The sequence below is a fragment of the Sitophilus oryzae genome, unplaced genomic scaffold (genome assembly GCF_002938485.1).
Source record: "Sitophilus oryzae breed Bouriz unplaced genomic scaffold, Soryzae_2.0 scaffold_1067_pilon_pilon, whole genome shotgun sequence".
NCBI classification, from domain to species: domain Eukaryota; kingdom Metazoa; phylum Arthropoda; class Insecta; order Coleoptera; family Curculionidae; genus Sitophilus; species Sitophilus oryzae.
The window spans coordinates 645,271-659,666 of NW_022145690.1; the positions used below are offsets into that span (position 1 = coordinate 645,271).

Sequence of the window (14,396 nt, forward strand, 5' to 3'; positions counted from 1 at the left end):
GTAAATGACCAAACCATATGAGTTGTTTTGTTCTTATGTCATCCACAATTGTGTGTTCTGCTCCCATAATCTCTCTTACTCTGTCGTTGGTTATTTGTTCTCTTTTCGATTTTCCAGCAGATCTCCTCCAGTAATCCATTTCGGTCGCTAATAGCATGTTCTCTGTTCCGCTTTTCAACTGCCATACTTCGCTTCCGTAAGTTATTATGCTTTTCACTACCGTATTATATATGTTTTTCTTATTAGCTTTAGAGATTCCTTGATCCCTTCAACATAGATATTGCCCTCCTGCCTTAATCCAAATTTCCCAATCCATCCAAATTTTTTACTTTTCCACTAATTATACTTCAAAATATGGGAGGAATGTCATTTTGGCATTTGATTATCATCCGTCAAGAAAAATTTTTGTTTATTGTTTTATAAGCTAAATATTATGCTTTCTCTGTGGATACAACAGACTACCGCGAACTGTTGCGAGGTTCTGAATGAAGCTTAATACAGCAGTAATATTTTATTATATTACTGTAGTATACTTGTATTCATTTAAAACTTCTCAATATGGCGGACTTCAGTATGGAAGGCTTAAAAAACGAAAATCTCTAAACTGGAATCGACTGTACTTCAAATCGTTCAAATTGATAATCTGTGGTAAATCCAATTGAATTCTGACACTTGGCTGACATTGACGTTTACGGTTCGTCTTTCTAAATATTTTCATTATTTTTTGAGCTTTTATTCACAAATTCTACTTGATTTTGTTCTTTTATTTAACCTGCAGTACTAATTATATAGTTATAAATAATCTTTTCCCGATCAAGAATTGACGAATAGGCTGGAAGATATTCAAATGTGTGTGCAAAAACGCTATTAGAAAATATTGACTCGTTCACAAATTCGTGAAAATAAATTAGTCCAGATGTTTGTAAAAAAGGTCTCTAATTATTTTGAGAAGTTTCTGTCGTATCAGTAATTTTCAGGTTTGTAATATGTACTATATGATAATAAATAGATTAAAACGTATATTTCAGGAAACAGCGCGGGCATTGGGCAGATTGTTGTAAATCAGTTTGAAAATATAAAGAAGGTTTAAAACAGGTTTAAAAGTTGAGTTAGTAGAGAAGACCTAAATAAGGTAATGTTCGTAATGGGACCAAACATCAAATAACACTTGAAATATATAATTATGTACAATAATTTTAAGTAGTTTTTATGAATCTGTTTGATATCTATTGCATTGTTTTTATATTTCTTGAAATATATATTTTTTACTTTACAGGATACACAAAGAATAATAAAAAATACAGTTACTCACTAAAAGCACTTAAGGTTTGTAATAGATGTTGTTAGAATATCAAACACCAAACCAAACCAAAAATTATGTTTTATTTTACTGGTATTCCTCACATTTGAAGGGAAAGTCATTTCATAAATAAGCAGGACATTGTATAGTACACTCTATATTAATAATTGTTTTTTATCCTATACTTGTTAGTTAACGCATCACTTACTAGGTATAAAATTTAGTACTGATTAACCTATAGTTGTGGTTGTGATATATTCTGATGTGTTTCTGGCAAATTAAAATAAGTTAATATTTAAACAAACATTTCTGGCTTTCCTGACAGGAACACAAATTTAATAAAAGGTATAATGTGGATAATGTTCTGATTATTACAGTTTGCATGAATGTTTTTGTATGTTGTTATTTTTAATAAAGTATATTTAATGAGTTTTTGAGTATTTCTTTGTCCTTCAAAGGATTGTGTTCTAATCTTTATATATTATAAATTTTCATAAATTATATCTACAAAATTTATTACCTTATAATTTTTTGCTAAATACTTTGTAGTTGATACAGTTTAACAGTGTATAAAGAACTATTTAAATAAGATGTTTGAAAATATATAGCTGTTTTTGCACACATCAATTCAATTTGTGATTAACTGTACTGAAATAAAAAAAGAGAAATGGGGTGATCTATCAACTATAACATGAAAAGCATCATCCTATTTCCAAGTCTTCTATTAATTTCACTTATTAAACAACTATAATTATTCAATAATCTTGATAATTCTAGGGAACTCTCAGATATCGTCAAAACATGAAAACAAAAATTTACTTCCTATAGTTCTTACGTCCCTTTAACTGAAATATAAGAAACAGGGGAGTTAATATTCTCACTGGGAAAGTTTATAAAATACCTTTAAGTAAAATCTCTTCGGATCTGCGGTAAAATACCTTTATTCTTATTAAATAATTTCAATAATCTATTTTTTATTTATGACAACCACCTAATAACCTAACTTTAACGTCAACTTGACAATCTTGAAAAATATTACTGTTAACCAAAGAGTAAATCAATTTCTGAATTCGCTAACGCCAACTTATTTTTCATTAAAAAAAAATTACCAATTTTCGTAACTAGGTCGGCCATATTGAGGAACTTTTAAAAGAATAGTACTATATTAAGCTTGATTTTCATGCATCCGTTATACGTCATGATACAAAGAATACAAGATATGATATTGCGCAGGTTGGTCACTACGTCACAGGTGATAAACGGCACCATTGGTCGGCAAGCTCCGCGCGCCAATTTCAAATTGTCAAACAGATGACATAAATAAATGTGAAAATAATTTTACAAATGTCAAGCTCGATGATTTGACATAACTTTTGGGGTTATGTCCTAATTCTCCCTATTTTAGGTCTTTTTTTATTAGTGGCAATTGAACAATATGGATATTTTTTGTATGGCGTATGACGTCACAGGTGGTATGCGCAAACTTAACGAAATTGGAGCCGCTATCGATCATACCTTGTTTTCTTTGTACCATGGTTATACGTTGATACGTTGGTCCGACGGTGCTCTGATTGGTCATAGCGTTTTCGCGCTACTTTTCATCCGTAATATTTTACTTCAGCCCGTCAACGGATCCGTTCATACGATAACGGACGTTTTGACACTTTTTTGACAAATTTAATCTAACCTTAATAAAAATATATGTAAAATAGCAAAATCGTTATGGAAACGAAAATATAAAATAACACCAACGTATATCCGATAAACGGAGGCATGAAAATGCAATAAATTTAAAAACTGCGTTATTTTCTAACCAATCAAAGTCTTTAAATTCTACCAATAAAATTAATATCGTATCAACGGATGCATGCATAGACTTAAAATAAAATATAGACTACACTATTTACATCTCAACGCGGACAAACAACCCGTAACATGTTTACTTCTTCGGTACAGGCCGAAAGGTCCTCATCCAGCCTATGTTGTCACGTCTTTAATATTATCAATATTTTTGATTTTGTTACACACATATATTGAGATATTAATACTACAGTTTAATAAAGTAGGTTTTAATATTCCATAGATGTATTAAATAGTCCTTATACTACTAAATTATAATTTCGGATACTGTTTAATAAGGATAAGTTCTTACAATATGACAAAAACCGATTAGAATAGGGAGCCTATTCATTCATTTATTACCTTGTAGTACGTGTCGCACGTGTGCGGTAAAGCTTTGTTGCCGCTATCTCCCCGGCTGTATTAACGCATTTTCTTAGCTTGTAGTCCTTAAGTGTTTATTTTATTGACTTTTTTCTGTTCAAAAACTATAAAATATGGTTCGCCAGTGCCAAATTTGCAAGAAATTTGACTTAAAATTAAGTCTTGAAACGATTTTTGACCGGTAGGCAACTCTCAATACCCATTGGGAGTCAGTGCGTTGTTGTAGAAAGGCGCTTATTTAGATAATATTTTAGTAAAATGTAAAATCTGAATTTTTTTCTTTACATTACATTATTTACCAACTTACATTGTAACAAAATCATAATTATAACCCTGTTAATAATTAATAATGTTTTGACTAAAAATATATTCCGGTTTATTCTAAAATTATCTTCAGAATCTAAAATAACATACAAGAATTTTAAAATGATATTACATTATGAAACAATGTTTTTTAATATACCGGGTCGTCTCAAAAGTGGCTCACCCTATAACTTTTTTATTTTTCAGTAGAAAAACAGATTTGTATGTTAGTAGGTATATGACATAAATTATATCATTGACGTATTCAATTGATTTTTGGTATCTTCCTGTTTCACCGAAATGATTACATCTTTTGGTTTTTAAAGGCACCCTCGTATATTCCTACTTTATTCGTCTCTGAATAGAATGACATATCATATGTCAACTTTTGACATTGTCGTTTAAAAAACATATCCTATTTTAAATTTCAATCCAGTTTTTTCAATCCACTAAGTTTTAATCAAGGAGCCTTGGAAAAATAGTTTTGATCGTCTAATAGGTTTCATGTCTTGTCCAGGCCGGTTAAAAGATGTACAAATCGTATTTTTAATCATAAATATGTCAATTTTTTCAAATGGAACAAGGGTGACTCATTAGCATATTTGGAAAAAGCATTTTTTATGAATATATTGATACACACACTTGGTATTTCGATTCAAATTGTACATGAACCGCGTGTTACAATTACAATTAAACCATATGCGAAAATGTCAAAAGTTGACATATGGTATGTCATTCTATTCAGAGTGTCATTTTTCTATCGAATAAAGTAGAAATATATCGAGGGTGCCGTTTAAAAATTAAAAGTTATAGTCATTTCCGGTGAAACAGGAATTGACCAAAAACAATTGAATGCGTCAATCTTAAAATGTTTGTACAATTTTTTATTTCATATACTAACATACTAAATCTTGTTTTTTATTTGAAAATATAAAAATTATGGGGATGAGCCACTTTTGAGACGCACCCGGTATAATAAAGAAGCAGTACCGAGTTAAATAAATGATAAAGTTTTTATTTTATCCACTTCCTATCACCTTCCTTGCTTTAATGGAACAGATATTATGTTTTTCTAATTTACATAATAAGACATCACTTAGCCAGAAAAAATTACAATTAATCATATTTTTTTTCTCTCCCTGTCACCGATTCTATTATATCTGTGGAATAGATCCTGTTTTGATTTATATTAGGGGTTGTAATGTTTGACTAAAATTAATAATTATTATTAATTTCAAAAATTACCTAATTTCGATTATAAAATTTCTTCTATAACGTGTATTTTATTATTTTATCCTTTTGGACTCTAAATTGTATTTTTCTAAACTTTTATTTAAAAACCTGTCCTAAATCTTAATAAAATATAAAAAAGTTTAAATACGATATATTTTAATTTAATTATAGCTTCAAATAAAAAAATTACCCGGCTATGATACGGAGAGTTCAGGTGTACTTGAGAAACGAAAGACAGTGTTGTGTTTCTCGGCAGAGTCGTCAGGGAACGACCGTTACGACAGAGACAACCTATCTATCGCTCGTGTCGCACTCGTTATAACCTAAAACAATAACACAACAATAACAAGACAGTGTCTGACCGCATGTTCCAGCTATTTATGAATGAGATGCTCAGTCTATATTTTATTTTAAGTCTATGGATGCATGAAAATCAAGCTTTAATGATCACGAGCATGCCCCATGTGTTTGTCTGTGTTTGGTGCATCTTAACATCTTTTTGTTGAAAAAACACTGTAGGTGCGTTAATATATTTAATCAAATTAATTAATTCTTCACATCCTCAACCAAGTAAAGATATTTTCAACTATAACTAACGTTTAACTGTTTAATAAAATGAAACGGTAACAAAGGTAGAGACACGAGACGCTTGCAATAACATTATTTCAGACTTTTACAAGACCTTTACCAAGCCACAAAGACTAAAATTACTTTTAAAAAAATAGTATTTTTCCAATAAATAGGATTTTATTTCATTCCCATTAATTTTTTACAATAGATGAAATTTCATACGAAAATAAGGTGCGTACATATTAAAACAAATATCTAATTCGGTTTTGCAAAGGGAAGAAAAAATAATTATATAATAAATAAATTGTAACAAATCCATTGTTAATACTGTGTATAACCTTGCCTCAGGTTTACTGCAGTCATTCTAGCGATACTGACCACCGGCACTAAAAACTTTTTAAAATCAAAATACTTACATATTTATAATAATTTTAATATATGCAAATAAGTGAAAAGTAACTGTTGTTCACAGTAAGTATAGCACATTTACATAAGCTATAGATACTTCTTAAATAAAGAAATACAATAGTGTAATCGAAAAAAGAAATACAATAGTGTAATTCATAGAATATAGAAGCACATTCATAGAATAACTTTCATAGAATATAGAAGACAAAATTGATTGAATGAACAGCTATATGCAATAGATTGCACATATTTTTTTGCTCACGATTTTTTGCACACCCAGTATGTAAATAGCCTCTTATATGCATTACCTAGGAAAGGAAAGTATGAAAGCTGACTTTGTTTTCATTTAAACACCGAATACCGGTCTCTTAGATGACACTCACATACGTTACTTTTTTATTTACGCATTTGTTTACTTTTACTTTTAACAACAAAATGTGACATAATTAACGTATTATCGAAACTGAAAGCTTTTAAGGTTGAAAGGAAATGTTTTATGATTATGAACAATTACACACGAGAAATTTTATAATTAGATACACAGTGTCCTAAAGAGTGATTGAATAGAATAACTAACTTTTATTGACAATCACATATCGTCAGTGAAACGTGATAACCTGCTAGATTAGATTAGATTAGATTCTTAGAGGTGGCTTTCGGCCTGATCCACTGCGACCTTCTCAGATCTATTGTGGTCTTCTTCTGATCCTTAGATTACATTCTCCAGTCCTATCCTTTTCACAAAGTTTAGCAACTTGGAGACTGAACCCTGCATGTAGCTCCCTGGCACTCAATTTAGTGACGAAATGGACAAAATATTTGAAAAGAAAAGAAATGTCAATCCACTTATACTGCTAGATTCCAACAGTAGGACACCTCTTGAAGAAGTAAAAAACATTTTTTGCAGATAAAAGGTGATATTTCACACCATACCGATTAGATGATACAGCTATTTCATCAGTAACCTGTGACGAAATAAAAAACAGAAATCAACGATAATTAATCGTAATAAAATACTGGACAAAATAAGGGAACAGAAAGAACATATTACAAAGAACGAATACAAATTGAAAGTTAAAAATGGAAATCCAAAAACAAAAAATTGGCCCAGGTTTAGAAAGAAATCAGTTGTTAAAGCAACAAATGGAGTTCCACAGTTAAAAAAAATAATTATAATTTGTTATATTTAATATATTATATATGTTATTTAATGTTTTATGTCGTTTATTTTTATAGATACTAAAATAATAGAATTATATTAATTCAGTATGGAGTTAGTTTGATCGTAAAAATAACACTCTGGTGATTACTAAACATTTATTAAATTGACTTAATACACAAAGACTCAAATATGTATTACCTTAACATTTACTATTAAAATTATACATAATTCGAGAATAATGGTTAGAATACTAGTTAAACTCGTAATCTACAAAAATAGAAATTTTATCCAGTAGTCCCAAATTATAGATTTACCTTATATTTAAAATATTTACAATATCATTTCGTTTTTCACACCATTTCTATCATCAGGTATCTCATCAGGATCCTCAACATTATTATCCCAAAGGTCACCCAAAACAATTTCATTCTGGTGTCCAATATCATTTTGATTCAAAGGCACATCATCTTTTCAGTGCTAAGTTATGCAAAACACAACAGGCTTGATAGTGATAAATGAACTATATCACGTACATTTCTAAGTTTAACATGATACAATTGCCTATACTTCTGCTTAAGCAGCCCAAAGCAGTGTTCAATTATATATCTGTTAGTAGCCAAAGCAACATTGTAGTTAGTCTGAGCTCTTGACAATTGTCCACGATCCCTAAATGGTGTTAGTACTCACGATCCCTATCCCTCACCACGATCCCTAAATGGTGTAGTATTGGTTAAAAGAGGATATCCACTATCTCCCAATAGATGAAAGTTGACACATTTTTGTTGTAGTGTGGCACATAATGGTGAATTTCGGAACACGCGGCTATCATGTACAGACCCTGGAAATCTTTTTTATAGATATCCCGAATTAGTAAGTTGTGGTCACAGACTGCCTGAATCTTAAAAATACTAACTTAGCCTGCTAAAAACAAAATATTAGAGGTTTTCTTACCTGAATGGAATAAAAACTTTTTCTATTCATGTATGAATCTGGGTCATCTGAAGGTTTATCAATTTTATGCGATCCATCTATAGCTCCAATAGCCTCCAGGAAACCCTTCCTATTAAAATGAGCTGCAATGTCCTTTTTTTTCTAGTTTAAACACGTTATCACTTCCGGAGAGAAAATTGCTCAATATATGTAACTTCGTCTAATAATACGAAATATTGTGCTTATTGTCACATCAAAACGATCCCCTAAATCTCGATAACTTGCAGTTTGATCGAAACTGAAAGCTTTTAAGGTTGAAAGGAAATGTTTTTATGATTATGAACAATTACACACGAGAAATTTTATAATTAGATACAAAAGAAATATGTAAATGACATCCTGAGCGCTCAATTTTCCGTAACGGCCTGAACGATTTACTGAGTAATAAATACTATTTGCAAATTTATCAGCTATAGACATTGCGACATGTCGCTTTACTCGAAAGATCCACTGCGAGCTCATTGATGTATTGTGGGATAGTTTGATCCTAAATAATGTGCGTTTTTAGGGCGAAGATCAATGTCTAACAATAATTCTAAATTTTCATCATCATCACTAGAATGACTAGCTCACTCTCTGTAGATATGTCAAAAAATTTCATCATGAAAATAACATTGTCATCCATTTCTATAAAAAAAGCTTAAGACTTAAATCGACGCTACAAAGAAATAATTCAATTCTTACTACTGATTTCTTAGTAATTTCTACACAAAATATACAGAAATTATGTAAAAAAAATGGTTCACAAATTAGTTCTGTTATCTGTGGTTCACAACGAAAATATATTTTGATTCTAACCAGGGGTGAGTTTCTCCAGTATTCTAGAGCCGCATGACAATTAGTTTCTGCAGTAGTCTCAGTAACACTTTTGACAGTAACGAAGCTGGTTCGGCATCGTGATGGAACAGAGAACAACAATCATTAATCTGTCAGTTTTTTGTCCGCAAAGTTGATTTTCGTTAAAATTTTAGTGCGCATGCTCGAGGCATCCGCGAACTAATATATATATATATATATAGTATATATATATATACATATCCCATATATATATATATATATATATATATATATATATATACATATATATATATATATATATATATATATATATATATATATATATATATATATATATATATATATATATATATATATATATATATATATATATATATATATATATATATATATGTATATAACCTGCTAACTCCATTCTTGCTTTTAAGTAAATGATACTTTTAATACATCATTTTGGTTTGGTTTGTATACATACATGGTATTTTTTCGTAAAATTTTTAACGAAAGATTGATTTTTATTGTTCCCCAACAAATATTATTGTTATCTCTTTATCATATTAACGCATGAATATACTTGCTAAATGTGTACATATTTTTTGTGCCGCTTCTTTTCTCTCCTCTAAAATTAGGAGGACATTATTGATTTAAATTACTGTTAAAATACCATCCCATAATGTGCGATGCTTCCAAGACTAAAGCAGGAACAGGTACAAAAGTATTTGGGCAGAAAACTAAATATTCCGAACCAATAGGCACCTACCCCAGCATCCCTCAGGCAGAAATCTACACTATATCGTTCTAACCAACATGGGAACTATCGAAAACAAGAAATAGCTAGCTTATCCGATAGTCAAGCAGCCTTAAAAGCGATCAACTCAGTAATAACCAATTTGAAGTTGTTCAAAGAATGTCTAGAGAATGTGAACAAATTAGACAAAGAAAATAAAGTTCTCCTACTCTGGATACCAGCCCATCAAGGGATAGAAGGTAATGAAAAAGCAAACTATCTAGCTAGAAAAGGAGGGAACAATTCACTAACTGGATCAGAACCGTTCTGCTTCCCAAGTGGAAATCAACTTAAAGCGGAACTCAAGAAAGAAGCTCTGGAAGACCCCATCCATAACCTGGAATGGGAATCCTCCAATGGTTAAAATACTCTCTTAGAGGTCTTACAACGTTGATTTAAGTAAGCACAATCTCAGTAGATTGAAATTAAGAAACAACGGCGGATGTAGATTTCTGTGAGAAAAATAGGGAAACAGCAAACACCTAATCACTGAGTGCCACCTGTTGTAGTACCAACTATTTTAAATTAGTCTTCTAGCATCAACACTTTCTGACAACATTTTTATGTTTTATAAAGTGGAGTTACATTCTATGGTTTGTACGAGTGTAAAATAGATTATATAAAAATTCATAGAATAAAAAAACAATGACTTTACCTGGAAAAAGGCCTTCTACAAACCCAGCCACTTCCATGGGCAGTTCGTAGTAAAAATATGTACAAACTATGAGTCCTATGGACGTGAGCAGTTCACCCACGATGGGCAGAATCATGCAGGGTTTTCTTTTGCCCCACCTGTCACTCCATGACCCCACGAACATGATCAGAAAAGCGGGAAGTGCACTTTGGAGAATGGTCTTCCATACTCCCATCGAAGCTACTAATTGTTGTACTTGTTCTTCTTCTACTGTGTAGTTTTCTGAAATTCAAACACGTTGATTATTTTTATTTGTATTACTAAACTATTATTTACACAATCATTTTTGAAATCTTTAGATTGAGTAAATCTATTATGTATTTATATTTTTATATCAACATATATCCGATTCTGCTTTGTTTGGTAGCTACAGGGAGTTAAAATCTTCATTTTTCTTTATTTATTATAATTTTCATTCAAGTGCTCTATCCAATTAAATTTTGAGGATAAAAGTTACTATAAGTGCGACATATTTTAATGCTAAAAGAGTGTCGAAATATTCACCAGGGACTAGAATATTTTTCTAAAAAAAACATATGAGCCATAACTAGCAAAATTTTGCACGTCCGTGGTGAATCTGTCAACACTTTTTTAGCATTAAAATATGTAGCAATTACAGTAAATTTCAACCTAAAAATTTCAGTTGAATTACTTAAAGCACTGATAATTATAATAAAATCAGAAAATTATAATAAGTAAATCAAAGAAAAAAACAAAAGCAGATGAATTGCATTTGCGAATGTATAAAAAGTGATATTCCTTACATCACTACTTTGGACAGTAACGAAGAACTTCCCTACCCTAATATATTATTTTTGAGATTTTTTAGGATTTTTGTAGTAAAAAGCTATTTGTTACAAAATAATATTTTCGCATGTAACGAAAAAAAATAGAAAGTCATTCAATAGTGGTTATAGCTGTTCCCCAATTTAGCCATCAAAATGTCGGAAATCATTAGTCTAGCGTAATAGTCTAAAAAAAATATGTTTTAAAAAAAAATTAAATAAATTGAAAACTGTTTAATGTGGATAAGGAACCTATAATATCAAAACCTAGCGGATAGTAAAAAAAAATTAATTAAACAGAAAAAATAGACCTGCGTAAAAAATAAGATATTTTTTTTACACAGACTAATTTTTTTCTTTTTTTTTACAGTGCTGTCTATTTGTATTATTCGTTTTGTTGTTATTTTTGTAGGTTTTATTTAATAATTGATTATTTCTGTTTAAGTATATACAGGTATTTGAATTCTCTCCATCAAATTTTCGAAAATTACAAAAATATTCTTCAGTCAGACTTAAAACACTGTGGTCTGTAGTATACATTAAATCAGATTATGTTACTGGATGTGTTTCTACTAAATAAAAATATACTTTAAGGTTCAGTTCTGTATTTAGCAAATCATATACCATGAAATAATAAAAAAAAATTAACCAGTCATGAAATAATCACTTGTTTAAGGACTTTGAACATTTATTACCTCACCAACAATGCAAAGTCATTCTTAGTTACATAATAGGTACGATAACAACATTAATAAAAACATCCATATTTCTTCAAAAGTAAAGGCATAGTGAGGCTATTAATATAATTTATCCTATATTGTATCACTATGATTGTATATTCGATCAATGTGTACTACCAGTAATGACCTAGGCATGCGAAACCTAGACATTTAAAATGGTCGCACAACGCTCAATCGAAGATTATGCTTAGAATAACCAAGAGAGATAGGCCGTAAAAGAAAAGAGTGGATACTAACCTATTCAACAAAAGAATTAAGCTAGCCTGGAGTACTTATGAAAGAAACTCAATCATATTTAAATCTAGAATGTCACTCTATCTAAAGTAGAAAACATTCGACCAATGGCCAATGTGTACTACCACTACTACCACTCATAACCTATGCATGCGAAACCTGGACACTTAAAAAGGACATCATAAGGAAACTACAGGGGTCACACAAAGTTCAATGGAACGAAATATATGCTGGTAATAACCAAGAGAGACCATAAAATAATAGAGTGGATACGACAATAGACCCCGGTAATAGATGTCATACACAGAGTCAAATCCCTCAAATGGCAATGGGCAGCACACCTGACAAGAAGAAAGGACAACAGATGGACCACAAAAATTACAGCATGATACCCACGAGGAATTAAGAGACCTTGAAGAAGACCAAACCTGAGATGGGACCATGATATTAGGAAATTAGCAGGGATAACTTGGGCCAGCATAGCCAACAATAGACAACAATGGGCCCAACTACAAAGAGAGTATGTGAGGGAGGCTACACCATAATTGGAAATGGTTGAATAAGTTGAAAATGATGATGAACCTATATCGAATTGACGCAATAAAGAATATAAATCATTTTATAAATACTTATAACATAACTCAAAGAGTCAAGGTGAAAACTCCTAAAGATATTTCTAAATTTAAAATATTTTAAAAAGTTTTCTTTAAAACTAATTATGACCTAAGACGCTTAAGTAAAATAATTAAGAATAACACAGTACAGTTCAAAATTATAAGTCTGAGCCTATGTTATAGGGCTTGTTTCTCTCTACAATTTCCTGTTTTACAATGTACCCTTTGTGTTCAGAAAGGGTTCATAGTTTTATAGTTGTCGATTTTCGAAAGAAATCAGTGCATGTATATTATTTCGTATATTTTTCATTTTATTGATTTTATGGAAAGCACTGTTCATTAAAATGTTGTATCCTATGTTATAGGGCTTATTTCTCTCTACAATTTCATGTTTTACAATGTACCCTTTGTGTTCAGAAAGGGTTCATAGTTTTATAGTTGTCGATTTTCGAAAGAAATCAGTGCATGTATATTATTTCGTATATTTTTCATTTTATTGATTTTATGGAAAGCGCTGTTCATTAAAATGTTGTATCCTATGTTATAGGGCTTGTTTCTCTCTACAATTTCCTGTCTCACAATGTACCGTTTGTGTCGGGGAAGAGACCATAGTTTTATAGTTGTCAATTTTCGAATGAAATCAGTACATGTATGTTATTTCGTATATTTTTCAATTTATTGATTTTATGGAAAGCACTGTTCATTAAAATGTTGTGTCCTATGTTATAGGGCTTGTTTCTCTCTACAATTTCCTGTTTCACAATGTACCCTTTGTATCCGGGAAGGGTTCATAGTTGTATAGTTGTCGATTTTCGAAAGAAATCAGTACATGTATATTATTTCGTATATTTTTCAATTTATTGATTTTATGGAAAGCACTGTTCATTAAAATGTTGTATGCTATGTTATAGGGCTTGTTTCTCTCTACAATTTCCTGTCTCACAATGTACCGTTTCTGTCGGGGAAGGGATCATAGTTTCATAGTTGTCGATTTTCGAAAGAAATCAGTACATGTATGTTATTTCGTATATTTTTCAATTTATTGATATTATGGAAAGCACTGTTCATTAAAATGTTGTGTCCTATGTTATAGGGCTTGTTTCTCTCTACAATTTCCTGTTTCACAATGTACCCTTTGTATCCGGGAGAGGTTCATAGTTGTATAGTTGTCGATTTTCGAAAGAAATCAGTACATGTATATTATTTCGTATATTTTTCAATTTATTGATTTTATGGAAAGCACTGTTCATTAAAATGTTGTATCCTATGTTATAGGGCTTGTTTCTCTCTACATTTTCCTGTTTTACAATGTACCCTTTGTGTTCAGAAAGGGTTCATAGTTTTATAGTTGTCGATTTTCGAAAGAAATCAGTGCATGTATATTATTTCGTATATTTTTCATTTTATTGATTTTATGGAAAGCGCTGTTCATTAAAATGTTGTATCCTATGTTATAGGGATTGTTTCTCTCTACAATTTCCTGTCTCACAATGTACCGTTTGTGTCGGGGAAGAGACCATAGTTTTATAGTTGTCAATTTTCGAATGAAATCAGT

The 14,396-nt window shown here is 30.6% G+C and overlaps 1 protein-coding gene across 2 annotated transcripts in view; it reads right to left on the reverse strand.

Annotated features, from left to right (window-relative positions):
- LOC115879386 (proton-coupled folate transporter) overlaps positions 1 to 14,396 on the reverse strand; it is a 109,297-nt gene that overhangs the window by 29,100 nt on the left and 65,801 nt on the right. For both annotated transcript variants that reach the window (XM_030896180.1, XM_030896191.1), the window contains exon 3: positions 10,430 to 10,690. In XM_030896180.1, the coding sequence (XP_030752040.1) occupies positions 10,430 to 10,690 (261 nt within the window). The remainder of the gene's footprint in view (positions 1 to 10,429; positions 10,691 to 14,396) is intronic.